The sequence below is a fragment of the Dryobates pubescens genome, chromosome 25 (assembly GCF_014839835.1).
Source record: "Dryobates pubescens isolate bDryPub1 chromosome 25, bDryPub1.pri, whole genome shotgun sequence".
Lineage (NCBI taxonomy): Eukaryota > Metazoa > Chordata > Aves > Piciformes > Picidae > Dryobates > Dryobates pubescens.
In genome coordinates this window covers 1,427,689-1,455,547 of record NC_071636.1, presented here as the reverse complement: position 1 = coordinate 1,455,547, position 27,859 = coordinate 1,427,689, and the positions used below count along the sequence as shown (strand labels likewise).

General features: G+C 57.6%; 1 protein-coding gene across 1 annotated transcript in view; it reads left to right on the top strand.

The window, feature by feature from the left end:
- The window catches only part of NF2 (NF2, moesin-ezrin-radixin like (MERLIN) tumor suppressor), a 56,231-nt gene that overhangs the window by 7,893 nt on the left and 20,479 nt on the right, over positions 1 to 27,859 (top strand). Inside the window, exons 2-12 of the mRNA XM_054172992.1 lie at positions 1,892 to 2,017; positions 3,432 to 3,554; positions 6,504 to 6,587; positions 12,638 to 12,706; positions 13,751 to 13,833; positions 14,487 to 14,562; positions 15,099 to 15,233; positions 18,180 to 18,254; positions 19,593 to 19,706; positions 25,227 to 25,349; positions 25,706 to 25,923. Coding sequence (XP_054028967.1) covers positions 1,892 to 2,017; positions 3,432 to 3,554; positions 6,504 to 6,587; positions 12,638 to 12,706; positions 13,751 to 13,833; positions 14,487 to 14,562; positions 15,099 to 15,233; positions 18,180 to 18,254; positions 19,593 to 19,706; positions 25,227 to 25,349; positions 25,706 to 25,923 — 1,226 coding nt within the window. The remainder of the gene's footprint in view (positions 1 to 1,891; positions 2,018 to 3,431; positions 3,555 to 6,503; positions 6,588 to 12,637; positions 12,707 to 13,750; positions 13,834 to 14,486; positions 14,563 to 15,098; positions 15,234 to 18,179; positions 18,255 to 19,592; positions 19,707 to 25,226; positions 25,350 to 25,705; positions 25,924 to 27,859) is intronic.

Sequence of the window (27,859 nt, the reverse complement as noted above, 5' to 3'; positions counted from 1 at the left end):
CCTGGCAGTGCTGAGTTAACACTTGGACTTGCTGAGCTGAAAGGTCTCTTCCCACCTAAAGGAGTCTGTGATTCCCTGCCTGAGGAGGAGCTGATGCCCTCAGCCTTTGCCCTGGGAAGGTTGGGCTCCACCACCTCCCTGGGCAGCACATCCCAAGGGCCAACTCCTCTTTCTGTGGGGGAAGAACTTTCTCCTCAGCTGGGACTCAAACTCCTTGTGCTGGTGATGAGTTGTCAGTGCCTGTCACTGTTGGAAGCCTGGGGGTTTTGTGCAGCTTCCCCTTGCAGCTTGGAGTGTTTGCCTGGGCAGCTGCCTTTGCTTCCAGCTGGGCTGGGCTGGGCATTTCCTCTTGGGAGGGGGAATTTTCAGCCCACCACGGTAATGTTAGGCTGTGTTCTATTCCAGGCCTGGCAGCAGGGGGGGTGTGTGCCCTGGGAGAGGGGAGAAGCCGGTGAGAGGGAGAAAAGCAGCGAGATCTTCATCCCCTCTCCTCCAGCAGCCCGGCGCTGAGCTGTCCTGAAGGCTTTGCCCACCAGGCGGCACTGGGTGACAGCAGAGAGGCCTCAGGCTCCCAGCCCTGCCTGAGCATCAATGTTGATGCTGTCCAGGTGGCAGCAGGATTGAGTTGTAGTGACAAGGAGAGGTGCCCAGAGCCTCTTGCCCCCGGGGCTGGGAGTAATGGCCATATGTCTCGCTCCAGCAATTGCTTCCACCCTGCAGATGGAAGAGCAAAGTGGCTTTGGCATGTTAGATTGGTCTGCTTCGTGTCCCTCCTCACCTTCCTGCCTCTCAGTGCCTTCTGTCTGGAGGAGCAAAGATTGCTGGAAGGACACAGGCTGTGAGCAGGACCAGAGCTGCTCCTCTCACCAACACAGAACCACAGGGTTGCCAGGGCTGGGATCACAGAGTGTCAGAGGCTGGAGGGGACCTCGAGAGATCATCCACTCCAACCCCCCTGCCAGAGCAGGGTCACCCAGGGCAGGTCACACAGGAACTCATCCAGAAGGGAGCTCAAGGCTCAGCCAGCTCCAACCCCCTGCCATGGGCAGGGACACCTCACACCACAGCAGGCTGCTCACAGCCACCTCCAGCCTGGCTGCAAACACCTCCAGGCAGGAGGCTGCCACCACCTCCCTGGGCAGCCTGTGCCAGGCTCTCACCACCCTCATGGGGAACAACTTCTTCCTCACATCCAATCCCAATCTCCCCACTTCTAGTGCTGCTCCATCCCCCCCAGTCCTATCCCTCCCTCACACCCTGACACCCAGCTGTCTTGTAGCCCCCTGCAGATCCTGGAAGGCCACAATTAGGTCTCTTCTCCAGCCCCTTTTCTCCAGCAGAAAAGGCAGTTTGACTTCTGACTCTTTACAGCTGCCTGGAAGGAGGTTGGAGCCAGGTGGGGGTTGGCCTCTTCTCCCAGGGCACAAGCAATGGGATGAGTGGAAACAGCCTCAGGTTGCCCCAGGGGAGGTTTAGGTTGGACATGAGGAACAATTTCTGCTCTTTGAGGGTTGTCAAGGCCTGGCCCAGGCCACCCAGGGCAGTGGTGGAGACCCCATCTCTGGAGGGGTTTCAGAGCTGTGGAGGTGTGCTGCTGAGGGACAGGGTTTGGTGGTGCCCTGGCAGTGCTGGGTTAGCAGCTGGACTCTGTGGTCTTAGAAGGTCTCTCCCAACCCAAGTGATTGTGTGATTGCTGGGGAAGGAGGAGTTGGTGCTGGGCTGTTGAGACCAGAGGGGAGGACATAAAGCACACTTCATGAGGTTGTTCCTTTCCTGTCCCAGCTATGCTCTCACAGGCATCACAGGGTGGAAACCAAATGGATTTGCTTGGGTGGAGCTGAAGTGCTGAAATCCTTGCTCGTGACTCTGCTCCCTGTCTGCTTTCCCCCAGGTGAAGTGGAAAGGGAAGGATCTCTTTGATCTGGTCTGCAGGACCCTGGGACTCAGAGAAACCTGGTTCTTTGGGCTTCAGTACACCATCAAGGACACAGTGGCCTGGCTCAAGATGGACAAGAAGGTTGGACCCAAATTCCTCCTGAAGGGGCCTGGTGGGGTGGCAGAGGAGCAAGGGCTTGCCTCCCCTTTCTTTGATTGCCTGGGGTTGTGTGCTGTGTGGTGTTGAGTGGGGTGAAGCCAGTGTGATCCTCAGCCCCATGACATCTGCCAGTCAGACAGGGAAGGGCTGGCAGAGGAACCCCACCCCAGCTCCTGCTGAGCTGTGAAGCCTCAGGCCCTGCACACTGAACCCCCTGGGGCAGTTTGGAGACAGCCATGCAGGGATGCTGGACTGCTGTCAGGGAGACCCAGAAGTCTCTTCTGTGCCCCTGAATGACAGAGGTTTAGTGGTTGGGCCTTAGAGGTCTTCTCCAGCCAGAACAATTCCATGGGGAGAGTGAAGCTGCACCTTGGCTGCTTCTGTTGTTGAGATCTACCAGCAGCTGGGGAGAAGGAACAGCAGAGGAGTGAAAAGGAGCTGGAGGGAAGGGAGGGAATGCTCCCCAGGTGTGCTGGGGAAGAGAGAGAGGTGGTTCTGTTTGCATCCAAGGGATGTTACCCTCCAACCAGATGACAACACCTCTGCTACAAGGACAGGCTGAGGGAGCTGGGGCTCTTCAGCCTGGAGAAGAGAAGACTCCAGGGAGGCCTCAGAGCTGCCTTGCAGTACCTGAAGGGAGCCCACAAGAAGGCTGCAGAGAGACTGTTCCCAAAGGATGAGAGGCAGTGGTTTGAAATGAGAGAGGAGCAGATTGAGACTGGGTATTAGGAACAAGTCTTGCACCATGAGGCTGCTGGAACAGTGGAAGAGGTTGCCCAGGGAGGTGGTTGAGGCCCCATCCTTGGGGATACTCAAGGTGAGGCTCAACAGGGCTCTGAGCAGCCTGACCTAGTGGAGGATGTCCCTGCTGGGTGCAGGGGTTAGGGCTGGGTGAGCTTTGGAGGTCCCTTCCAGCCCAACCCATTCTGTGATTTGAAGGTAATGGAGGCTGTGAGGGAGGGCTGGGAGTCTCCCAGGTCACACCAGGGTTTTAAACTCACAGAAACCTGTGCTGGCTGCCAGCACAGCAGGAAGGTGGTGAGGAAGGGCACTGGGCAGAGTGAGACAGGCAGGTGGGGCGGTGGCGTGGCAGGATTGCTCTGCAGGGCTGGGAAGAGCTGCCAGCAGCTCAGGCTCAGCCTTTGCTGCCTCATTTCTCATGCTGTTTGTCTGTGTTTGTTTCCCTCTCTCTTTGGGAGCTGTCAGAAATGGCTTTTTTTGGTGAGGGTATTTTTTAGCTCTGCTTTCTGAAGTGCTTAGGTTGGTCTGTCTGCTCTAGATGTCTGAAGTGCTTGACAAAAGTTGTGCTGATCTGAGCAGAAGGGAAGCTGTGTTTTGATCCAAGAGTGCTGAAGAAGGTGGAAAAGAGGAGCTGATGGCTTCCTGTATCCCACAGGTTCTGGATCATGATGTTCCAACAGAGGAGCCTGTCACCTTCCACTTCCTGGCCAAATTTTATCCTGAGAATGCAGAGGAGGAGCTGGTCCAGGAGATCACACAGCACTTGTTCTTCCTGCAGGTAGGAGCCATCCCCAAGCCCTGGGAGCCACCCCCAGGGAGCAGGAGCCAGGATGAGCAGGGGGGCAAGAAGGCTCCAGGGTCAGCAAGCTCCTCAGGGGAATGTGGATCCTCACTGCTGCCTGCACACCTCCAAGGGAAACCTTAAAATGGGTCAGGGATGATCTGTCTGGGTGAAGCAGCCACAGATGCCCAGACTTGCAGAGCTCATCAGGTGGCTGTCAGGAGGGATTAGGTGCTGTGTAACAGTGCTGTCTGGTAGCTCAGGAGCTCCCTGGGGCCCCCTCTGCAGGGCACAGGGGCCAGCTGTGCTGAGGGCTGCTAGGTGAGGCAGGGCAGTTTCATGCTCCAGGGCAGACTGCAGCTGGCCTGTGAGCTGCTCAGGCTGGGCAGTGAGGTTCACCTCTTTGCACAACAGCCTCTGGAGAGGTGGAGCAGAAGAGAAGCCCAGATGCACAGCTCCAGCAGAGAGAGCAGAGGCAGAGGAGGGGAGAGCCAGCAGTGCCACCTGCCCCAGGGGCTTTGTGCCCTGATGCTAAGCATTTGGGGAGTGGTGAGCACAGATTGGTAGAGTGGTTGGGGCTGGAAGGGACCTTCAAGATCATCAAGTTCCAACCCCACTGCCGTGGGCAGGGACCCATCCTCAGGCTCTTCAGTTTAAAGTATGTTGGAAGGGTTGGGTCCTGGGGAAGCAGCACAGCTGATGGTGTGGCAGCAGTGCTGCATGGCTGGTGACAAGGAGCTTCTGCTGCAGGAGCTCCTTCAGGCAGGCTCAATGAGTCTGTGTGCTGTGAAGGGCTGCAGTTACAGGGAGCAGAGCAGTCCCTGCCAGGCCCCTGGGTACCTGTTGGGATGTTTCAGCTCCTCTCTGCCTGCTCCAACCTAAATTCTGTGCTGCCATTGGGTGAGGCCTGGCCAGGCTGGAGAGCTGGCAGAGGAGAACCTCCTGAGCTTCAACCAGGGCAAGCCTGGGTCCTGCCCCTGGGGAGGAACAGCCCCCTGCAGCAGTACAGGGGAGGGGGGACCTGCTGGGGAGCAGCTCCATGGAGGAGGGCCTGGGAGTGCTGGGGGGCAGCAAGTTCATCAGTGAGCCAGCAATGTGCCCTCTGGCCAAGAAGGTTTCCTCCCTCCCCTCTGCTCTTCCCTAGCAAGACTGCATCTGGAGTCCTGGGTCCAGTTTTGGGTTCCTTAGCTTGAGACAGCCCAGTGGAGGCTCCAAAGCTGCTGAGGGGCCTGGAGCAGCTCTGTGAGGAGCAAAGGCTGAGCCCTGGGGCTGAGAGCCTGGAGAAGAGCAGCCCCAGAGGGGAGCTGAGCAATGCTCAGCAAGAGCTAAAGGATCTGTGGGGGGCAAGAGGCTGGGGCCAGGCTCTGCTCAGCGGTGCCCAGGGACAGGACAAGGGGCAGAGGGCACAAACTGGAGCCCAGGAGATTCTGTGTGGGGTGGAGGAGAAAGTTGCTTGGTGTGAGGCTGCTGGAGGCCTGGAGCAGGCTGCCCAGAGAGGTTGTGGAGCCTCCTTGTGTGGAGAGCTTCCAACCCCCCCTGGGCACTGTGCTGCTGGGCAAGCTGCTGGGGGTGCCCTGCTGGAGCAAGGGGGGTTGGAGTGGATGATCTCCAGAGGTCCCTCCCAGCCCCCTCCCTGCAGGGCTTCTGTCACTCTGCAAAAGAAGCTCTAAAACCACAGGAGGCACTGGGGGTGTTCACATCAGAGTAGAGGCAACCTGGCTTTGGGTGCTCTTGGAGTCATCACTGGAGGCTTCCCTGTGCCCTGCTCACCAACTTCCTGGCACTCCTCACTCTTGCAAGTTGTCTTTGTTCTCTGTTGCTGAAAGGTTTGCAAATGCAAAGTGTTGCTGTTTGTTTCCAGGGCCTGTCTCAGGCACTGGGCTCTCCACGGAGCTATTTTTAAGTGTCCCATTTGCCTTGGGCTTTTATCCTTGATGAGGAGGAATGCTGCTGGCACCTTGGCAGAGGGAAATCAGAGAGGAAAAGCAGGCAGAGCCCTGCTTTGTGACTGCAGAGGGGGACTTTCCTGCCAGGATTGGTGGTGCTGAGAGGAGCCCAGGCCCCTGTAGCATGTCCAGGGAGCAGCAGGGGCCCCCCAGGCTGGGGAACTCTCCTGGCTTCATCTTAATGCAGGAGAATCTCTCCTGGGATCCTGCAGTAACCAACTCTGAGGCCTCAGGGCATGTTAGGAGTTCAAATGGATGCTGCTGCATCTCTGTGCCAATCCACTTCAGTCTCCCAGGAAATAGCCTGGGATGGTTTTGTCCATCTTTCCTCAGGAACATGGGATGTGCAGAGCCCAGGCACACCAAGCATGAGAGCTTTAATGTTTTGATGCACAGGAGCCAGGCAGTGCAACACCCTGGCTGTGGGGAGCAGCTCCTTGGCTCTCCTGGCAGCCTGTGCAGGGCCCTGCCTGCTGCTGACAGCCCTGCCAAGGAGGTGACCTGCAGCTGGAGGGGGATTCACCTCCAGCACAGGAGCTGAGCACTGACTCAGAAGGAGGCCTGGGTATGGCAGAGCAAAGCCTTTGTGTGCTCAGAGGCTCTTCTGCAAGCTGCTCTTTCACTCAGTGGTGTGTGGAGGTGTCCTTTCAGTGCACAGCTTGGGCCTGCAGAGCTTCTCTCTCCATCTTTACACCCAAGACTTGCCCCCCCACACTTGCCCCCCCTTTAGCAGTGGGCTGTCAGTTCAGCCATTTTCCACAGCTACATGTAGCTTTTCCTCACCAACCTGTCTGCAAAGGTGGCCTGTGGGAGCCTGAGCCCCTTCCTTTCCAAGCCACCAGGAGACTTCCTGGGTCTGCAGCGTGGTTGGTGGTGGGGGAAAGGTTAACTGTGTGGCTGCCGGCTGCAGGGAAGCCAAACTGCAGCTGTGTGCTGGGACAGCCACACTCTGCCCTGCTCCACCACAGGAGTGTGATGTGTCTTGTGCTCATCCCTGCAGGTGAAGAAGCAGATTCTGGATGAGAAGATCTACTGTCCTCCTGAGGCCTCTGTTCTGCTGGCCTCCTACGCTGTGCAGGCCAAGGTAGGAGCAGAGGAGGCTCTGCAGGGCCTGCTGCTGCCAGCGCTGGGCTGGCATCGTCCCTGGGAGGAGAGGTGCCCACTTCCCAGGGAAGTTCAGGCTTGGGAAGGAAGGGAGGAGGACCACACCAGCACTGTTCCTTCTTCCTGCTGCTGGCTCCTTGGGCAGGCTTTTGCTTTCTCATGCCAGGGCTCCCTAGCGAGCGCTGAGCTCGGGAGCTGCGGCGCCTGCTCGGGAGAGCCTTAGCTGCTGGAGCAGGGGGATTCCCCAGCCCATGGCTTTTGGGGATCTCCTCCCTGCTCTTGCCATCACAGCCAGAGGCAAACCAGCCCTGGGACTCCCAGCTCTGCTGCTTCCCCAGGACACTTTGTCAGCGTGGTTGCTGCCTCGCTCTGAGCTCTCCAGCTGGGCAGCTAAGTGTGGCTGCAGTGTTTAAAGGCTCTGCCTGGTTGTTCCTCCCTTGATCCTGGGTTTGAGCCTGCTTGGTTGGCCTTGCTGGGCAGAGGGGAAAACTTCCCCTCATTCTTTGACTGAGTGCTGCTCAGAATCAGTGTTCAGCTGAGGGACTGTGTTCCATTCTGGAGCACACAGCCTTGGACAGCTTGGAGCAGCCTGCAGCAGAGGGACTCCTGGGGCAGAGATTGCAGCCTGAGCTTTGGAAGCAGGAACCTTCTGGCAGGAGTTGAAGTGATTTGTCCCTGGGTATGCCCAGCATGTGCTGCTGCTCAGTTAAGAAGCTGTTTAGCTCATCCCCAGCTCCTGTGTGTGTGTGGAGGATGTCTTTGAGAAAGGAGTGACTGGAGCCCTGGTACCACCACAGCTCCTGCTTGCAGCTGGGGCTGACTCTGGGAGGGAGCTCTAGGGAGCTGTTGTGGCTCACAGGACCACAGGCTGGTGGCCATGCCCTGGGTCCAGTCCACCTGCCTGGCCTTGAGGAGCAGTTAGGAGAAGGAGGGTGGCTCTGATCTGACTCAGCTGACAGGGCAGGGAAGCAGGTTTGACTCTGCTGAGAGGCTTTCCAGCCTGGTTTTCATGGCAGAATCACAGAGCTTGGCAAAGACCTCCAAGGTCATTGAGTCCGAGCGCTGGCCCAGCACTGCCAGGGCACCACCAAAGCCTGGCCCTCAGCACCACATCTCCAGGGCTCTGAAACCCCTCCAGGGATGGGCACTCCAGCACTGCCCTGGCCCAGGCCTTGACAGCCTTTTGGGGGAAGAAGTTATTCTTCATGTCCAACCTAAATCTTCCCTGGTGCAACGTGAAGCCGTTGCCTCTTGTCTGACCCCCACCTGCCTCCAGGCTCCTTTCAGAGTGTCTCCCCTCAGCCTCCTTTCCTCCAGGCTGAACAGCTGCTCTTTCCTTAGCCACTCCTCACTGGGCTTCTTCTCCAGCCCCTGGCCCAGCTTTGCTGCCCTTGTGCTCCTTGGTGTGCCGCTCCCCTGCCCGTATCAGGCATCGCTTCTCCTGCTGCCCCTCTGGGCAGCCTCTCCTTTGGCTTTTTGTCTCAGCAAAGGAGCAGGCTGAAAGCACCTCTTGGATACTGGGCTGGGAAGAAAGATGTTTCAGGTCATCTTCTCCTAGTTAAATAGGATAATGATGTCCTGTCTGGACAAGAAAGTGGCCGCTGAGCAGAGTAATTTCCCTAATAAGGAGGTGATTTGCATGATTAGAGGCATAATGGCCTGACACAGCGGTGTGCCTGCAGCTGTGTGATGGACAGCCAGGTTGGGCCCTCCTGTGGCTGCACACTGCAGCAGGAAAGGAAGCTCCTGGGTCACAGAAATAAAAGCTGCTTTATTTCTGTGCTGTGGTTCATTGGGGAAAATCACTCTGCTCTCCCCCTCCAGCCCTGCCTGCAACCCACCCACGCTGCCTCCAGAGGAGGGAGATCAGGTTTTAAATAGCTGGGAGGGACGTGGGATCTGCTGAACAGAATGTCCTGGCAGAAAATGCTATCAGCCAGGGGGATCTTGCCCCCCAAATGCAGAGCACTGCCATGCTGCAGCCCTCTCAGCACCTCACATCTTGCAGCCTTAGCAAAGGACTCTGCTATTTTTGGGGTTTCCCCTCGAACAAACAACATTTGGTGCTCACAGAGGCAGAGCCTGCCTGGGTTTATCCTGTGTGAGGGAGGGAAAAGCAGCCCCCACCTGTAAGCAGGAGTGGTGATGGTGCAGGTCAGCTACAGGAGCTGAGGTCCCCTGAATGTTCTGAAGGAATGGTTTAATTGAAAAGGTCTTTAAAAGTCTGTCTGAGAGGCAGGGAACTGCTGGAGAGAGCCCAGGGCAGGCTCCAAAGCTGCTGAGGGGCCTGGAGCAGCTCTGGGAGGAGCAAAGGCTGAGAGCCCTGGGGCTGAGAGCCTGGAGCAGGGCAGCCCCAGAGGGGATCTGAGCAGAACTCAGCAAGAGCTAAAGGAGCTGTGGGGGGCTGGAGGCTGGGGCCAGACTCTGCTCAGTGGTGCCCAGGGACAGGACAAGGGACAATGGCACAAACTGGTCCAGGAGGTTCCATCTGAAGAGCAGGAGAACATTCTTTGGTGTGAGGGTGCTGGAGGCCTGGAGCAGGCTGCCCAAAGAGGTTGTGGAGTCTCCTATGGAGAGCTTCCAACTCCCCCTGGCCACTGTGCTGCTGGGCAAGCTGCTGGGGGTGCCCTGCTTTAGCAGGGGGGTTGGAATGGAGGCTCTCCAGAGGTCCTTTCCAACCCTCACCAGGCTGGGGGTCTGTGACTGATGTGAGCCAAGACCTCCTGTGCTGCTGGAGCCCTGTGTTGAGCTTTGGCTGGGGGCTGATGGATGTTCTCCAGAGCCCTGCCCAGCGCCAGCCTTCCGCTGCGGCCCGGAGGTACTTTTCACCATGGGAAAACCTCTCCAATCCCTCCTTAGCCCTGGTGATCCACACTGGATCACCACACAAAAGCCTCCTGCTAAGCCTCTTTTGATGTCATTTCCATCACCTGAAAGTGATTTCCTTTCTGCCTCTCCGAGGTTATCAGAGCTGTTTCCTTGAGTCCAAGGGCAGGAGCTTGAACAAGTCCAAGTGCTGGGCCCTACACACTGGCCACAGCAAGCCCAGGCAGTGCCACAGGCTGGGGGCAGAGTGGCTGAGAGCAGCCAGGCAGAGAGGGACCTGGGGGTGCTGGTTGACAGTAGGGTGAACATGAGCCAGCAGTGTGCCCAGGGGGCCAAGAAGGCCAAGGGCATCCTGGCCTGCAGCAGGAACAGTGTGGCCAGCAGGAGCAGGGAAGTCATCCTGCCCTGTGCTCAGCACTGCTCAGGCCACACCTTGAGTCCTGTGTCCAGTTCTGGGCTCCTCAGTTTAGGAAAGATGTTGAGGTGCTGGAAGGTGTCCAGAGAAGGGCAGCAAAGCTGGGGAGGGGTCTGGGGCACAGCCCTGGGAGGAGAGGCTGAGGGAGCTGGGGTTGCTTAGCCTGCAGAAGAGGAGGCTCAGGGGAGACCTTCTTGCTCTCTCCAACTCCCTGAAGGGAGGTTGTAGCCAGGTGGGGGTTGGTCTCTTCTCCCAGGCAAGAAGCACCAGAACAAGAGGACACAGTCTCAAGCTGTGCCAGGGGAGGTTTAAGCTGGAGGGGAGGAGAAAGTTCTTCCCAGAAAGAGAGATTGGCCCTTGGGATGTGCTGCCCAGGGAGGTGGTGGAGTCCCCATCCCTGGAGGTGCTCAAAAGAGGCTTGGATGTGGCACTTGGAGCCATGGTTTGGTTGTCAGGAGGTGTTGGGTGCTAGGTTGGATTTGATGATCTCTGAGGTCTTTTCCAGCCTTATTGATTCTGTGATGCTGTGAAACCAGGCTGCTTGGAGAGGTTCCATAGAATCACAGAACTGTCAGGGTTGGAAGGGACCTCAAGGCTCAGCCAGCCCCAACCCCCTGCCATGGGCAGGGACCCCTCACACCACAGCAGGCTGCTCACAGCCACCTCCAGCCTGGCTGCAAACACCTCCACACCACCTTCCTGGGCAGCCTGTGCCAGGCTCTCACCACCCTCCTGGGCAACAACTTCTTCCTCACATCCAATCTCAATCTCCCCACTTCCAGTTCTGCTCCATCCCCCCCAGTCCTATCCCTCCCTGACACCCTCAAAAGTCCCTCCCCAGCTTTCTTGCAGCCCCCTGCAGATCCTGGAAGGCCACAATGAGGTCTCCTGGGAGCCTTCTCCTCTCCAGCCTGCACAACCCCAGCTCCCTCAGTCTGTGCTCACAGCAGAGCAGCTCCAGCCCTCTGCTCCTCCTCGTGGCCCTTCTCTGGACACCTTCCAGCACCTCCAGATCCTTCCTGTGGTAGGGGCTCCAGAACTGGGCACAGAGCTGCAGCTGTGGTCTCATCTTGTTTCACCCCAATGTGTCTTGGGCTTGGCTTTAGAAGCTGTCCCCCTCTGCCTTGTGCCTCCTGAGCTGGGGCTGCTCAGGAGAGCAGGGAGGGGAGGGCTGTCCCCCTGGCAGGAGGAGCGAGTTGAGCAAAGGTCGGTGTGTCTGGTGTGCTCAGGCAGCCTTGCTGCAGCAGCAGGGGGATGAGCATGGCAGGATTTTGTCTGGCTGCCTCCTGGCCCCTGTCCTGTCCTGAGCTGCTGCTCCCTGGCAGGCTGCTGCGCTCGCAGCCCGGCCCCGGGGGCACACGGAGCTCTGCAGCCTCTTCTCCAGAGCTTTGGTTTCTCCTTCACTTTCTCTGCTGCCAATCCAAACACACACCACTTAATTACTGCAGCACTTAACAAACCTGAATTGGATTTCAGCACACAGTGGAGCCAGGGAGCAGAGCTTCCCTGGGGCAGTGAGGCCTGCCAGGAGGCTGCCAAACTCTGGTGGCTTTCAGGTTTCTTTCTTGGGGTGGTGAGCAGAGGAGCCTCCAGCAGCCTCACCCTGCCCCTGGGATGGAGCAGGCTCTGGGATCAGGGCTTTGTCTTGGCTCCCTGTCCCAGTTGGAGGGCAAGGACCTCCTGAGAAGAGAAGGCTGAGAGGTGCTGGGCAAGCTCATTGCAGCTGTGCTGTTAGCTAGGGAGGTTGGAGCAGATGATCCTTAGGGTCCCTTCCAAGCTGGCATTTTGGAGTACTGTACCCACTTCTGGGCTCCCCAGTTCCAGAGGGACAGGGATCTGCTGGAGAGAGTCCAGAGGAGGCTGTGAGGATGATGAAGGGATTTGAACATCTGTGCTGTGGAGAAAGGCTGAGAGGCCTGGGGCTGGTGAGTCTGGAGAGGAGAAGGCTGAGAGGGATCTGATCAATACCTATAAATATCTGAGGGGTGGCTGTCAGGAGGAAGGTGCCAGGCTGCTCTGTTTGGTGGTGCCTGTGACAGGACAAGGAGCAATGGGCACAAGCTGCAACCCAGCAAGTTCTACCTCAGCATGAGGAGAAACTTGTTTGGTGTGAGGGTGCTGCAGGCCTGGAGCAGGCTGCCCAGGGAGGTGGTGGAGTCTCCTCTGGAGACTTTCCAATCCCAGCTGGATGTGTTCCTGTGTGACCTGCCCTAGGAGATCCTGCTTTGGCAGGGGGGGTTGGTCTCAATGATCTCTGGAGGTCCCTTGCAAAGCCTAAGATTCCATGACTCTGTGACCTCTCAGCTGTGGAGCCTTACCCTGCACTGGAGGAAGCATTTTCAGGGCATGGGAATTGGAGGAGAATAGAACTGTTGGGCTGAAAGGACCTACAGTGATCACCTGCTCCAGCTGGTGGACATCAGCTGATGGTGGCTGTGAACAGGCAGTGGACATCAACTAATGGTAGACTTCAAATGGTGGTGAACATCAGCTTGTGGTGGACATCCAGCTCACAGTGGACATCAGCTGATGGTGGGAAGCTTTCCTCTGCTCCCCACTCTGCTGCCTGAGCAGAAGGAGGCTCTTCGTTTCCATCAGCAATCAGATGACAAAGGAAATGTGGCTGTGAAGCTTGCCAAGCAGTGAATGTCCTCTGCTCTGCAAGGGGCAGGGTGGAAGGAGGCTGCCTCTGCTGCCTGCTCCAGGGGTGGGTGTCTGAGGGTGCAGAAGGGTCTCCCTGCCTGCTGCTGCTCACATGGGCTGGGCACAATGTCTCTGCTTCCTTCCAGTACGGAGATTACGATCCCAACGTCCACAAAAGAGGCTTCTTGGCACAGGAGGAGCTGCTTCCAAAGAGGGTAAGAAGCTTGGCTGGGTGGAGGAGTTGGTGCCCAGAAGCCTTGGTGGTGGTTGGTGTAACAGAGCCTTTCACAGGGGTCTTTGTGGCTGCCCCTGCTTCCCTTCCCTTGGGCTTCCTTAGCAAGCCAAGAAGATGGATCAAGGGAGGAGAGTTCAGCCTCCTTCAGGGCAAGCCCTGGTATCAGTCCAGGCTGGGGGCTGAAGAGCAGCTCTGAGGAGAAGGACTTGGGGTGCTGGGGGGTGAGAAGCTGGATGTGAGCTGGCACTGAGCACTGCCAGTCCAGAGCCAGCCCTGCCCTGGGCTGATCCCCAGCAGTGTGGGCAGCAGGGGCAGGGAGGGGATTCTGCTCCTCTGCTGTGCTCTGCTGAGACCCTCCCCCTGCAGGGCCAGAGGAGACCACAGCAGTGCTGGCAGGGCTGGAAGCCCTCTGCTGGGAGGCCAGGCTGAGAGAGTTGGGGTTGTTCAGCCTAGAGAAGAGAAGGCTCCAGGGAGACCTCCTGGTGGCCTTGCAGTGCTGAGAGGGCTGCTCAGAAAGCTGGGGACAGACTTTGGAGCAGGGGCTGCTGTGCCAGGACAAGAGGTGATGGTTTGAAACTAAAGGAGGGAGATTTGAGAGTGGGGAGAGAAATGTTTGCCACTGAGGGTGGTGAGAGCCTGGCCCAGGCTGCCCAGAGAGGTGGGAGATGCTCCATCCTTGGAGGCATTCCAGGTGAGGTTGTGTGAGGCCCTGAGCAACCTGCTCTGGTTGCAGCTGTCCCTGCTGGCTGCAGGGGGCTTGGGCTGCCTGTGGTTCTGTGATATTTCAGTAAAAGCAGAACCTTCATCCTCCCTGGTTCCATCATGGTGGCCTGTGGAGGGCTGGCCTGTGCTGTCTGCTTGGGAGGGTTGAGGCAGCTCTGGGCACAGCAGGGCTGGGTGGAATGTTGCCCATCTCCAGGTGGGACATGGTGCTGGGCAGGGGGTGCTTGGAGCTTGCTTGCTGGCTAAGGAGACAGTGGCAAGAGCAGCAGTGTGACCTGCTCTGTCTTTCCATGTTTCTCAGGTGATAAACCTGTACCAGATGACTCCAGAGATGTGGGAGGAGAGGATCACAGCCTGGTACGCTGAGCACCGGGGCAGAGCCAGGTCAGTGTGAGCTGTGCCGGTGGCTTGGGCTCAGTCCCTTCCCTGAAGAGTCAGCAGGGTTTGGGGAGCCTGGGCAGGCAATGGATGGGCTCTGGCAGGGTTGAGCCAGCACACCTCTGCAGCAGGCTTCTGAAGAGCAAAAGCTCTTTGATTGCTCTGCATGACCCTTGGAGGCCAAGGGGGTGCTTGAGAGAGTTCAGGAGAGATGCTCACTAAGGAACCACCCTCAGAGGGGAAGGGAGGGCTTCAGGCTGCTTTTGGGGCCAGGGAAAGGAAGGAAGATTCAGACTGATGAGGTCTTGAATCCTCAGGTGGTGAAACTCTCCTTAGGGGTGGATGAGCTTGAAGCCATAGATCTACAATGGGGGCCTCCCAGCAAGGGATCTCCTGTTTGTGCTGGAGGGCCTGGGGGATGGAGTGGAGAGAGCACAGCATCTCTCCAGACAGGCAGCAGCAGCCATTAAGATGCTGGTGAGCTGCAGAGTGGGATTTGCTGTTGGGCTTTATTGATCCTGCCAGCAAAGACAGGCTTGACCTGTGTGACAGCAGCAGCCCAGGCTTTAAACCCTCCTGAGTGCTGAGGATCAGCAGGAGCAGCTGTGTGTCTCCCTCTGATCCTACCAAGTGTTGTAACACTGGCTGTGCTTTGACAGAGATGAAGCTGAGATGGAGTATTTGAAGATAGCTCAGGACCTGGAGATGTATGGAGTCAACTATTTTGCCATCAGGGTGAGTGCAGGCTGTGGTCACCTTCCCCTGCTGGTGTGGCTCTTGGGTTAGTCTCCATCCTTTGTGTGGCTGGGAGATGGGATGAGTGGAATATCAGAAGGCCAGCAGAGCTGGCTTTGGAGGGGCCAGGAGATCTGGCTTTGGAGGGGCCAGGAGATCTGGCTTTGGAGGGGGCAGGAGACCTGGCTTTGGAGGGGGCAGCAGAGCTGGCTTTGGAGGGGCCAGGAGACCTGGCTTTGGAGGGACCAGCAGAGCTGGCCTTGAAGAGCCAGGAGACCTGGCCTTGAGGAGCCATCACACCTGGCTTGGAGGGGGCAGCAGAGCTGGCCTTGAGGAGCCAGCACACCTGGCTTTGGAGGGGCCAGGAGACCTGGCTTTGGAGGGACCAGCAGAGCTGGCAGGTAGCTGCCAGGGAGGCAGGAGCTCTTTTCACACACACCCCAGTGAGGGATCAGTGCTCAGGCCTGGGGGATGGTGCTAGCAGTGGTCCATGTCAGACCTGCTGAAGGGATTTCTGCTCTTCCTCTTTTGTTCAGAATAAAAAGGGCACTGAGCTGCTGCTTGGAGTCGATGCCCTGGGGCTCCACATCTATGACCCTGACAACAGGCTGACCCCCAAGATCTCCTTCCCCTGGAACGAGATCCGGAACATCTCATACAGTGACAAGGAGGTATGCAGACAGCTCCCTCCCCTCCTGAGAGCAAGGGGGACACCACTCTGCCTTCCAGTGGTTTCTCTTAGCTGTGCTGCTGTCAGCAGCTCAGCTAAGGGCAGCCCAGCTTCTCCAGGCAAACCCTTCTGGGCTTTAGCAGGAGCTGTGTGTGTGAGAGGTCAGCTGGGAGCTGCCCCCCTGGCTGTCAGAGTCTTCAAACCCTCTGGGGAAGGTTTGCAGTAAACCAAAATTGCTGCCCATGTAAGATCAGAGTTCAGAAGCTGAGACCTCTGCTTTATTTGGTCTGTTATGGACTACAGTGAGGTTATTCCTGGCCAGAAGGCCTCTTGCCTTGTCATTACTTCACCCTCAGGCTGCCAGGCTTGGACCAATGCTGGAATCCTTTTAGGAAGCTGAGGCACTGAAGCATTCTGTGGAGATGCAGAATGTAAATGCCACAGAAGCCCAGCATGGTGAGGCCTGGAAGGGACCTCTGGAGATCAGCCACTCCACCCCCCCTGCTAAAGCAGGGCACCCACAGCAGCTTGCCCAGCAGCACAGGGGCCAGGTGGCTTTGGAAGCTCTCCGCAGCAGGAGACTCCACAACCTCCCTGGGCAGCCTGCTCCAGGCCTCCAGCACCTGCACACTAGAGAATCTTCTCCTCATGCTCAGATGGAACCTCCTGGGCTCCAGTTTGTGTCTGCTGCCCCTTGGCCTGTCCCTGGGCACCACTGACAAGAATTTGCCCCCAGCCTCTTGCCCCCCACCCTTTATCCCTTGCTGAGCGTTGCTCAGCTTCCCTCTGGGGCTGCTCTTCTCCAGGCTCAGCAGCCCCAGGGCTCTCAGAGCTGCTCCAGGCCCCTCAGCATCTCTGGAGCCTGCCCTGGGCTCTCTCCAGCAGCTCCCTGCCTCTCCCATATCTCTTCAGAAGATTGGAATCTTCTCAGGGGTCGGCCACCAAACCTGGCTGGCAGCAGTGGTGAGATGGGCTGTGAGGGGAAGCTGAGTTGCTCAGCTCTCACTTGAGAGCAGCTCAACACTGCCTTCATGATAAGGAAGAAAATGAACTTGTTAATTAAAAATTGTTCCCCTATTCAAACAAGATATTGATCAAGGGAAGAGCTGAAGGTTCCTCCTCAGCTCTCTCTCGGTGAGTTCTGTAAGCAGCAAAGCTCTGCTGGAATTCTCTTCCTTTGCTTTGGTGTTTAAAAGCAAAAGAGCTTCACAGAGCTTGCAGAGCAGCCAGCACTGGGTGCTGACTGTCAGAGGCTCTCCTGCCTGTGGCAGAGCAGTGGAGTGGGGTCACAGAATCACAGGATGGCTCAGGTTGGTAAGGGACCTCAGAGCTCGTCCACTCCAACCTCCCTGCCATGGCCAGGGACACCTCTCAACTAGACTTGGGTGCTCCAGACTTCAACTAGCCTGGCCTTCAACACCCCCAGGGAGGAGGTGTCCACAGCCTCTCTGGGCAACCCCTTCCAGAGTCTCCCCACCCTAACTGAGGAACTTCTTCCTCAGCTCCACTCTAACCCTGCTCTGCCTCAGCTTCAAACCCTTCCCCCTTGGCCTGGCTCTGGACACCCTTAGGAACAGTCCCTCTGCAGCCTTCCTGCAGGATCCCTTCAACTATTGGAAGGCTGCTTTAAGGTCCCCCTGGAGTCTTCTCCTCTCCAGGCTGAGCAACCTCAGGCAGAAGTGAGGGGGTTGAAGCCCCAGGCCTTGACATGAGACTCTAAGAGAGCTTTCTCCTGGGGGAGCAGACTGCCAGCTTCCATCAGGTCAAGCATCTGTGTGATGAGTGGCCACAAGCAGCCCTGACATGATAGTGACCAGCTTGGTAGCTGGGTAGGACAGCCCCATTGGCACCAGAGGGGGCTTTAATCTGCCCTGACAAAGATCAGGAGGACCTGGAGTCCATCTCCAGCAGGATTTCTGCTGTTGCTTTCAGTGACTGCTGGGGGTTCTGCTGGAGCCCCCAGGGATGCTCACACCTGGCTGCCTGCTCTTACAGATGGGCTCTTAAACTGCCAGGAGGAAGCACTGCCAGGGCATGTGGTGCTGAGCCCTTTCCTGGCAGTGCAGCAGATGACAAATGGACCTGCTCTAATGCCTGCTCCTGAGCTGCCTCCTCAGCCTTCCTCCTGTGGCCTGGGGGAGGGATGGGAGAGCTGTGTGCCTTCTGCAGACGTGGGGTGGAGGAGCACTCCAGCTCCTCAGGCATCCTTTTGGTAGTTCAGAGTCTGCTTTCTATGCATCCCACAGGTCTTGAGCCTGGCCATGCCACCCCTGTCCTCCTGAGAGACTCCTCCTGGGTCTGGCCATGCCACCCCTGTCCTCCTCAGAGACCTGCTGTGGGGAAGCCCTTTGGAGAGGATGAGCCCAGGGCACGGTTAGAGCTGTTGGGTTGGCACAGGGAGTGTGAGGACAAGAGAGAGGGAGCAACAGTTGGAATTGTGGAGCAGTCTGGTAACAGCTGACTTCTGGAGAGCAAAACAAGGGGCAATGGGCAGAAGTTGAGGCATAGGAAGTTCCATGGAAACAGGAGGAGGAATTACTTCATTGTGAGGGAGACAGCAGCCTGGAGCAGGCTGCCCAGGGGGGTTGTGGAGTCTCCCTCTCCAGAGATATTCAAGACCCATCTGGATGTGTTCCTGTGTGACCTGCTCTAGGTGTTCCTGCTCTGGCAGGGGGGTTGGACTGCAAAGGACAGCAGCTGTCTGCAGGTGGGCAGGTGGGCAGCACTCTGCTGGCTCTGGCTGGCAGAGCAGCCTCTCCTCGCTGGCTTTTGATAGCTGCTCCCTCCCTCGGCTAACAGCCGGGGGACAGCTCCCAGCCTTGCTTGTCTGACCCTCCTCTGAGCAGAGCTTTCAGTGAGGCTTTTATAGCTGGGGTTTTATTAATGTGTTGCTCTGTGATAGCTCTCTCTGCCTCTCCATTGTTTTCCTCTCTCCTTGCCTCCCCAGTTCACCATTAAGCCTCTGGACAAGAAGATCGATGTGTTCAAATTCAACTCCTCCAAGCTGCGTGTGAACAAGCTGGTGAGTCTGCAGGCACAGGCAGCTCCACTGCCTGCAGCTTGCCCTCCCAGCTCTGGGAGGGAGCATGCTGGCCCAGCTGGGCTGGAGATGTGGTTGGGTAGAGCAGATACTGCTCGCTCACAGCCTCTAGAAGAGGAAGGGGGAAGCTGGAGTGAAGCTCCTGGGCAGCAGCTCTCCCCCTCTCCTGGTTTTGTGCTCCCTTTCTGAGCTCTCCTGGTTGCAGCTGTGTGGTGGAAGCACTTAGTAAGTAACACTTTCTCCTCACCCTCATCTTTGCTCCAGGTCCTCTTCTCCTGTGGATCTTGCCCCTCCTGCCCTGTGATGCAGCTCTCCCTGGTTTGGGATGCAGCACTATCAGGCTCACAGCCCTGGCTTCTCCTAGGCTGGTCCCCTCTGAGGACACTCCTTGGACAGGGCTGGAGGGGGCTGTTCTGAGCTGTTAGAGCCCAGTTTGGACTTGGGATCTGGAGGAGTTCTGATCCAGCTTCTGGAGGAGCTGTGCACTGTGCTGTGCTGCACAAGGCACCTGCAGAAGGCAGAGGAGGAGGATTTTTACCATCCTTGCCAGAGGGGGAGAGGACCTTTGCTGGTGTCCTGTGCTTCACATGCCATGGGGAAGTGGAGCACTTGTCAGGTTCATAGTCCTGAAGCTCCTCTGACTCCAGGGAACTTGTGGCCACATGAGCCAGTCCTTCAGAGAAGAATCTGAGCTTAGAAACCTGCTTTTCCTGCTGAAGAGATCCTTTACTCCTCTCTGTGCCCACCCCTTTGCTAACCCTCCTCTAGTGTTGCCTCCTTCCTTGCCCTCCTTGACTACCACAGGAAAGCACACTGCTGCTCAGAACCCTCCAGCCAAGGTTCCTGAAGATGTGCAGGGAGGTTTTTGACAAGTGGGAGTGGGTTTCCTTATCTTTTGTTTGCTTTCAGTCTCAGAACTCGAAGCATGCAGTGGGGAGAAGGTGCAAGTTCACCTTGAACCTAAAGGAAGGGGACACTGAGAACCAGGGAAGCACTTAGAGCTGTAGAAGTCCTGGTTTGCTTGTTTAGGCTGCTGCCTTTTCAGGGCTGGTAGGAGGCTTGCCAGAGTCGTGCTGTGCTGCCTGCACAGAGAACTGAAAATGGCTTTCTGCAAAGAGCTGCTGGTGTTTGGGCTGGGACTTGGCTCCTGCCCCTCATGTGGGTAGCAGAGCTGCTGTAGGGTTTGAGATGAGGGGGTGGAAGTGCTTAGAAGCACCAGCCCAAAGCAGCTCTAGTGTTTCTGTGTCAAGAATACAAACCACCTCACTGGCATCACGTCTCCAGCTCCTTCTCTCCACTCTTCACCCTTGCCTGGAATAGATTCTCCAGCTGTGTATTGGAAACCACGACCTGTTCATGAGGAGGAGGAAAGCAGACTCCCTGGAGGTCCAGCAGATGAAGGCACAGGCCAGGGAGGAGAAAGCCAGGAAGCAGGTGAGAGACATCTCCTATACCTCTAAACTGTGAGCCAACATCAACAGTGCAAATGAGCTTGGGAAGGAGCAGCCCCCAGAGGGACATGGAGCACATGGTCCAGCTGAACATCTCTCAGCACCAGTGACCCTCAGCTTGGCTCTGTGGATTGGTGGCAGCCCAAGTCCAGCCCCTGCACTCAGGAACAAAGCTGGGAGGATGGAGGGAAGGGAGAAGCTGAGCTGGGCACCCTACAAATGTGTGCATGCATCTCCCCTGCCTTGGAAAGGGGCTGAGGTCCCAGGCTGGAGAGGCCACAGAATCACAGAGTCCTTTAAGGTCATTGAGTCCAACCATTCCCTAAGTCTGCTGCTAAACCATATCCCTCAGCACCACATCTCTGAGTCTCATGAACACCTCCAGGGATGAGGATTCCAGCACCTCCCTGGGGAGCCTGTTTCATACTTGGAGAATCCATTCAAGGACAAAGTTCCTTCTTATGCCCAACCTAAATCTCCCCTGGTGCAGCCTGAGGTCGTTTCCCCTTCTCCCATCACTTGTTCCTTCAGAGAAGAGACCAACCCCAAGCTCACTGCAGCCTCCTTGCAGCTTTTACAAGGTGTGGTGCAACTCAAGGCAAGCTTCACACCACCCAAAAGCCATTTTCATAGAGTGGTCTGGGTTGGAAGGGACCTCCAAGGGTCACCTAGTCCAATTCCCCTGCAGTGAGCATGGATGATGCCACCCCTCTGCCCTGCCCTCCCACTCGACCACCCAGCTGGGGGACAAATGATGCTTTGGACCTGGGTTTAGGTTGGCCATGAGGAAGAAGTTCTTTGCCATGAGAGTGGTGAGATCCTGGAACAGGGTGCCCAGGCATGTGCACATCTCCCTGGGTTTGGATGCAGCACTACTGGGCTCACAGCCCTGGATTTTTCCTCTAGAAGAGGAAGGGGGAAGCTGGAGTGAAGCTCCTGGGCAGCAGCTCTCCCCCTCTCCTGGTTTTGTGCTCCCTTTCTGAGCTCTCCTGGTTGCAGCTGTGTGGTGGAAGCACTTAGTAAGTAACACTTTCTCCTCACCCTCATCTTTGCTCCAGGTCCTCTTCTCCTGTGGATCTTGCCCCTCCTGCCCTGTGATGCAGCTCTCCCTGGTTTGGGATGCAGCACTATCAGGCTCACAGCCCTGGCTTCTCCTAGGCTGGTCCCCTCTGAGGACACTCCTTGGACAAGGCTGGAGGGGGCTGTGTTGAGCTGCTAGAGCTCAGCTTTGGCCAGTCTGCTGGAGTTGGGATCTGGAGGAGTTCTGATCCAGCTTCTGGAGGAGCTGTGCACTGTGCTGTGCTGCACAAGGGAGAGGAGGATGCTTTTACCTTACCAGAGGGGGAGAGGACCTTTGCTGGTGTCTTGTGCTTCACATGCCGTGGGCAAGTGGAGCACTTGTCAGGGTGATAGTCCTGAAGCTCCTCTGACTCCGGGGAAGTCATTTATGACTTGTGGGATGGAGGGGGGCCACATGAGCCAGTCCTTCAGAGAAGAATCTGAGCTTAGAAACCTGCTTTTACTCTCGAGCTCTGAGAGCCCAGCTTTGGCCACTGTGCTGGATTTGGGATCTGGAGGAGTTCTGAGCCAGAGTCTGGAGGAGCTGTGCCCCCTGCTCGGGGCTGTGGGTCTCCCCCCCTGCAGACACCCAAGCTCAGGCTCGGTGTAGCCCTGGGCAGCCTGCTCTGGCTGGGAGGCGTCGCTGCAGACCGCGGGGGGCAGATGAGCAGAACGACCTTTGAGGGCCGCTTCCAAGCCCAGCGGTGAGGCTGGAGGGAGCCTGTTGCGGTAATCGCTTTCAATTAACGCAGGGGCTGGGCTTTGCGGGAGGTGCTGTGCGCCTCCTCCCGTCGGCAGGGGCTGAGGGAGGGGGTGCGCAGCCTGCATGCGGATGGCTGCCGGCCTCCTGCCGCCGCCGCGGCTCAGCCCCGGCCTGCCCGGCCGGCGCTGTGGGGGCAGCGGCGTGCAGCCCCTCCGCGGCTCTCGGCAAATTGGATTGCATGAATCATTGTTTGCTGCTCGCGGACCTGCTCTCTACTCGCTGAAACCTGCACAGCTAAGCCCAGCGCCGCTGCTGCTCGGAATGTAAATGGCCCTGGTGCCGGAGAGCTGGCAGGGAGCAGCAGGGGAGCGCGGGGCGGGCGCTGGTCCCCAGGAGAGCTGTGTGCTCGGGGGGTGCTGGATTCTGAGCACGGCCACGGGGTGGGGAGGTGCTCAGCTGAACTGGAGAGGTGATGTGGCTTGGCTTGCAGGCACCTCCTAGGGCAGTTCACCTTCCTGTGGCTCACGGAGCGGCAGGAGGGAACAGAACATGAATCAGAGTGGCTCGGACTGGAAGGACCCTAGAGAGCATCTGCTGCAACCTCCCTGCCATGGGCAAGGACACCTCAGCTAGACTTGAGTGCTCAAGGCCTCATCCAACAATGCCTTGAAGACCTCCAGGGAGGAGGCATCCACAATCTCTCTGGGCAACCCATGCCAGAGTCCCACCACCCTTGTACTGAGGAACTTCTTCCTCAGCTCCGGTCTAACCCTGCGCTGCCTCAGCTTCCAACCATTGCCCCTTGTCCTATCTCCAGACACCCTCATGATAAGTCTCTCTGCAGCCTTCCTGCAGGTATTGGAAGGCAGCTCTTAAGTCCCTCCCAGAGTCTTCTCCAGGCTGAACAAGCCCAGCTCCCTCAGCCTGTCCTCATGGCAGAGATGCTCCAGCCCTTGGTTCATCCTTGTGGCCCTCCCCTGGACTCCCTCCAACGCTTCCTGTCCTGGCCAGGATTCCAAGGCCTTTCTTCATGGAGCTGCTTTCCAGCAGGACAACCCCAGCTCCTTTTTCTCTCTCTCCCTCTCTCCTGCCTATCCTTCTTGTGCCAGGAGTTCTTGCTGCTGCTGCTCCCGAGTGGGCTGCAGCTCCTGACGGTGATAGATGTGGAGAAGCTTTAGCGGCCGGGAGCGGAGCAGTTGTAGCAGTGGGTGTGCTGCTCTCGGGCACAGCTGGTGGCCAGGCCCCACAGCAGTCTGCCTTGTGCCACTCATTTCCCTTATTAAACCCAGCAGGTGGCCACCACCACTGCCACTGCCACCGCTGCCACCGCCGCCGCCGCCGCGCTCCAGCTGCCCAGCGCTGATTTGTAACTCTCCCTTCCCTGCTGCGCTGCTGAGAGCAGCCCTGCAGGAAGGGACTTGGGGGTGCTGGTGGGGGAGAAGCTGGGCAGGAGCCAGCAATGGGCACTGGCAGCCCAAAAGGCTCATGGCAGCCTGGGCTGCAGCCAAAGCAGTGTGGCCAGAGATGGAGAGAGAGGATCCTGCCCCTCTGCTGGGCAGCAAAGATGATCAGAGAGCTGGAGAGCCTCTGCCATGGGCACAGGCTGGGAGAGCTGGGGCTGTGCAGCCTGGAGAAGAGAAGGCTGCAGGGAGACCTCAGAGCTGCATTTCAATACCTGAAGGAGGCTACAGGCAGGCTGGGGAGGGACTGTTCAGAAGGGGCTGTGGGGATAGGCCCAGGGGCAATGGTTTGGAACTGGAGCAGGGCAGATTGAGGCTGGACATCAGGAGGAAGTTCTGCACAGTGAGGCTGGGGAGACACTGGAACAGGTTGCCCAGGGCTGTGCTGGAGGCTCCATCCCTGGACATCTTCAAGCTCAGCCTGGCTGTGTCCCTGTGCAGCCTGCTCTAGTTGGAGCTGTCCCTGCTGCCTGCAGGGGGTTGGACAGGATGCCCTTGGAGGCTGCCTTCCAACCCAATGCAATCTGTGAAACTGTGTTCATTATCCCTGGCTCCCTTCAGGTGCTTGGCTGGTGAGGAGGCAGTTGTGGGGCACAACACTCTCAGTGTGTTCTTGGAAGAATTGGCAAGTTCTGGTGGGTGGTCTTGAGTGTAGCTTTCATGTTCCCCTCCAGGAGAAGTGTTGCTCTTTTCTCCAGGCTGAGCTAGAGGCAGGGATTTATTGTGTCTAGTATCTGAGAGAGGTGGTGGCACTCTTTATCACCTCCCCTGAGAACCACACACTGGGTTGGGTTGGATGAGACCTTCAGAGATCATCCAGTCCAACCCCCCTGCAGTCAGCAGGGACAACTGCAACTAGAGCAGGTTACTCAGAGTCCCAAACCTCACCTGGAATGCTTCCAGGCATGGGGCATCTCCCAGCTCTCTGGGACAGGCTCTGTCTCAGCCTGGCCTCCCAGCAGAGGGCTTCCAGCCCTCCCAGCATTGCTGTGGTCTCCTCTGGCCCTGCTCCAACAGGTCCCTGTCTGTGCTGAGGGCTCCAGAGCTGGCCCCAGCACTGCAGGGGGGGTTCTCAGCAGAGGAGAGCAGAGGGGCAGAATCCCCTCCCTGCCCCTGCTGCTGGGGATCAGCTCAGGACAGGGCTGGCCGTGGGCTGGCAGCGCTCGGTGCCAGCTCACGTCCAGCTTTTCACCCCCCAGCACCAGCAGCTCCTTCTCCACAGGGCTGCTCTCCATCCCATCACCTCCCAGCAATATAAATGAGTGGAAGTGAAGCTTCCAGCATGGCAGGTGAGATGTCTGATCAAAAGTAGCAGCTATCTGCATCCTTCAAACTGCTGCCTTGTGGTGTGTCTGTATCTGATGCTTTGAGGATGCCCTCAGACTGCCCTTCAGCCCAGCCTTGCTGTCTCTTCAACTGGCTGTAAGGAGCTGTAGGTGTAGCTGCAGCTCTTGGGACCCTCCTTGTCTGAGTGCCCTGTGAGTCAGCACAGGAGGCAGCTGTCTGGGGACATCATCACTTCCAGGCAGCTTATGTGACAGTGCTGTGGGTAACAGCTTGATGGGAGGACAGGGGATTGTCTCAGGAATGGCACTGCTCCATGGAGCACCCCTCCTGGTGAAGGTCCCTGTCTGGCTGAGCAGAGAGGAGGCAGCAGGCCAGTCCTGTGCCCCAGCCCCCACCCTATGGAGAGAATCATTGAAGGGTAGGGGTTGGAAGGCACTTCTGGAGATCATCCAGTCCAATCCCCTTGCCAAAGCAGGGTCACCCAGGGCAGGTCACACAGGAACACAGCCAGATGGGTCTTGAAAGTATGCAGAGAAAGAGACTCCACAACCCCTCTGGGCAGCCTGCTCCAGGGCTCCAACACCCTCACAGCAAAGAAGTTTCTCCTCATGTTGAGGAGGAGTTCCAGTTTGTATCTGTTTCCCAGTTGTCCTATCACAGGACACCATTGAGAAGAGCCTGGCACCTTCATCTTGACACCCATCCCTCAGATAGTTACAGATGTTGATCAGATCCCCTCTCAGCCTTCTCCTCTCCAGACTAAGCAGCCCCAGGGGCTCTCAGCCTCTCCTCACAGGCAGTGCTCCAGGCCCTCAGTCATCCTGGTAGCCTCCATTGGACACTCCCCAGTCTATCCCTGTCCCTCTTGAGCTGGGGAGCCCAGACCTGGACACAGAACTGCAGATGTGGTCTCAGCAGGGCAGAGCAGAGGGGCAGGAGAGCCCTTTCTGAGGTGTGTTGCTTCTCCTCGCTCTGCCCCGTCCCTTGTTCCCAGATGGAGCGGCAGCGTCTGGCCCGGGAGAAGCAGATGAGAGAAGAGGCTGAGAGGACAAGGGATGAGCTGGAGAGGAGGTTGATGCAGTTAAAGGAAGAGGCAACGATGGCTAACGAGGCTCTGGTAGGTCCCTGGGAGGCTGCTCCCTGAGGCACCGCAGCTGCTCCTCACCCCCTGCGCTCCTGAGGCACTTTCGGGGGCAGGCTGCGGCCGTCCTCCCTTCTCAGGCTGTTGGTGGATGGTGACCAGGAGGCTGGATGGAGTTGATCTCATCCTGCTGGCCTGCTGTGGGAGGAGCACAAAGGAGGAGGATTTGGGCTGGAGCCTGGGTGCATCCAGGTCTTGGTGGCAGAAGACTGCAGGCTTTGATGGGAGGGAAGGGACTCTGGGCTGCGGAGTGCAGCTCCAGGCTCTTGCTGTGAGCAGCTCTGGGGGGACGCTGGGTGTGCCCCGTGGCTTAACCCTGCCTTCATTCTCAGATGAGGTCTGAAGAGACAGCAGACCTGCTGGCTGAGAAGGCTCAGATCACAGAGGAGGAGGCCAAGCTGCTGGCTCAGAAGGCAGCTGAGGCTGAGCAGGAGATGCAGCGGATCAAAGCCACGGCCATCCGGACCGAGGAGGAGAAGCGGCTGATGGAACAGAAGGTGCTAGAGGCAGAGATGTTGGCACTGAAAATGGCCGAGGAGTCGGAGAGGAGGTCAGAGGGTACCACCTTGCAGCTGCCTCTGCTTTGCTTTCCAACCCCCTCCTGGCTTAGCTGAAGTGGTGGCTCCTGCCTTGGGCCAGTCCAGCCAACGGTTTCGACGTGAGCCCTTGGCCGTGCGCGGCGGCAGAGGGCCCCAGGGCTCAGCTGGTTGCAAGCTCCATCTCCACTGTTTGCCACAGACAGGCTCGTCCCTGGGTGGGAAATGGTGCTGCTGGAGCACTGGTGGCCCTCATCTTTCCCTGGCTTGGAGCTGGAGACCCTTCTCTGAAGCCTTCTTTGGGAGAGTGGCCCTGCTGAAGGCAGCAGGGGAAGGGGAGATCAGCTGGTGTGGGAGAGCGTTGGACTTCACGATCTTAAAGGTCTCTCCCAGCCAAAGCAGTTCTGTGAGCCTATGATTCTGAGGTCCTTGGCACTCTGCCTTCCACCCCACTCACACCCTGACAGCAGCAGCAGCAGAAGCCAGCTCTACTTTTGGGTTCTTTCTGCAAACACCCACTGCATTCCCCGAGGTGTTTGACAACACTTGGGTTGCTTTTCCCTCCTGGATGGTGGATCTGCCTTCCAGAGTCTCTCTTTATTCCTCTGTTTCCCCCTCAGTTGTTTAGTTTTCCTTTACAAGGCCTCTGGTTCAGGTTAGCTTTGAGGTCTCCCTTGCTCCTGGAGTGCTTCCTTGTTAAAATTGCTGTTGCCATCCTCTTGATAGCAGAGCCCAGGTCCCAGGGTGCACCTGGTAGCAAGCAAGTGAAAAATCATTCTTGTTCCCTTCCAGCTGATTACACCTTTCCACATGAGAGTTTGCTCTGTGCCGGCCCTTGTCCTTCTCTTCCTGTCTTGTGAAGTCTCCCCTCAGATCTCAACCTGGCAGAGAAAGCATCCTTCCCTCCTCTGGCTTCTCCTTGTTGAGAGCTGCTTGAGCCTCAAGGGTAAACACTCCTAGAATCATCAGGCCCTGCAGGCAGGCAAAGCTTTGCAGTCCTGGGTGCTTCTTCCTTTTCAGTGTAGTAAATAATCATTAGTACAGGTTTAGTTGTCAAAAAGGCTGCCCCTCCTGCTGCACAGCCAAGATTCTGGAGTTGCTCTTCCAGCTCTGGCACCTTGCCATGGTTCTCCAGCCTTAGCCTTGCTCACTGGTGCACAGCCCATGCCAGAGCTGTTTCCCATGGCTTGGCTTTCTGTGCTGCTGAGGACATCCCACAAGCCACTGGTTCTGCTCTTTCCCTGCTCTGATGATTTCCTACTTTACAGCTTGCTCTGGGGCAAATCTCAACCTGTTCATAGAACACAGAATGGGCCAGGCTGGAAGGGACCTCCAAAGCTCCTCCAGTCCAACCTCCCCACACTCAGCAGGACATCCCCAATGAGAGGCCCAGGGCCTCTTTGAGCCTCACCAGGGCTGGAGCCTCAGCCACCTCCCTGGGCAGCCTGTTGCAGTGTTCCAGCAGCCCCACAGGGAAGAACTTCTTCCTGATACCCAATCTCAGTCTGCCCTGCTCTAGTCTGGAGCCATTGCCCCTGGTCCTGTCCCTGCAGGCCTTTGGCAACAGTCTCTCTGCAGCCTTCCTGTAGCCTCCTTCAGGTCCTGCCAGGCTGCTCTGAGGTCTGCCCTGAGCCTCCTCCTCTCCAGGCTGAACACCCCCAGCTCCCTCAGCCTGTCCTGGTAGCAGAGCTGCTCCAACCCCTGATCCTGTTCATGGTCCTCATCTGGACCATCTCCATCAGGTCCAGGTCCTTCCTGTGCTGAGGGCTCCAGAGCTGCACACAGGGCTCCAGGTGAGGTCTCCCTAGAGCAGAGCAGAGGCAGAATCCCCTCTCTGGCTCTGCTGGCAACGCTGCTTTGGGTGCAGCCCAGGCTGTGATTTGCCTCCTGGGCTGCAAGCTCACACTGCCTGCTCCTGTCCAGCTTCACCTCCAGCCCTGCAGTCCTGCT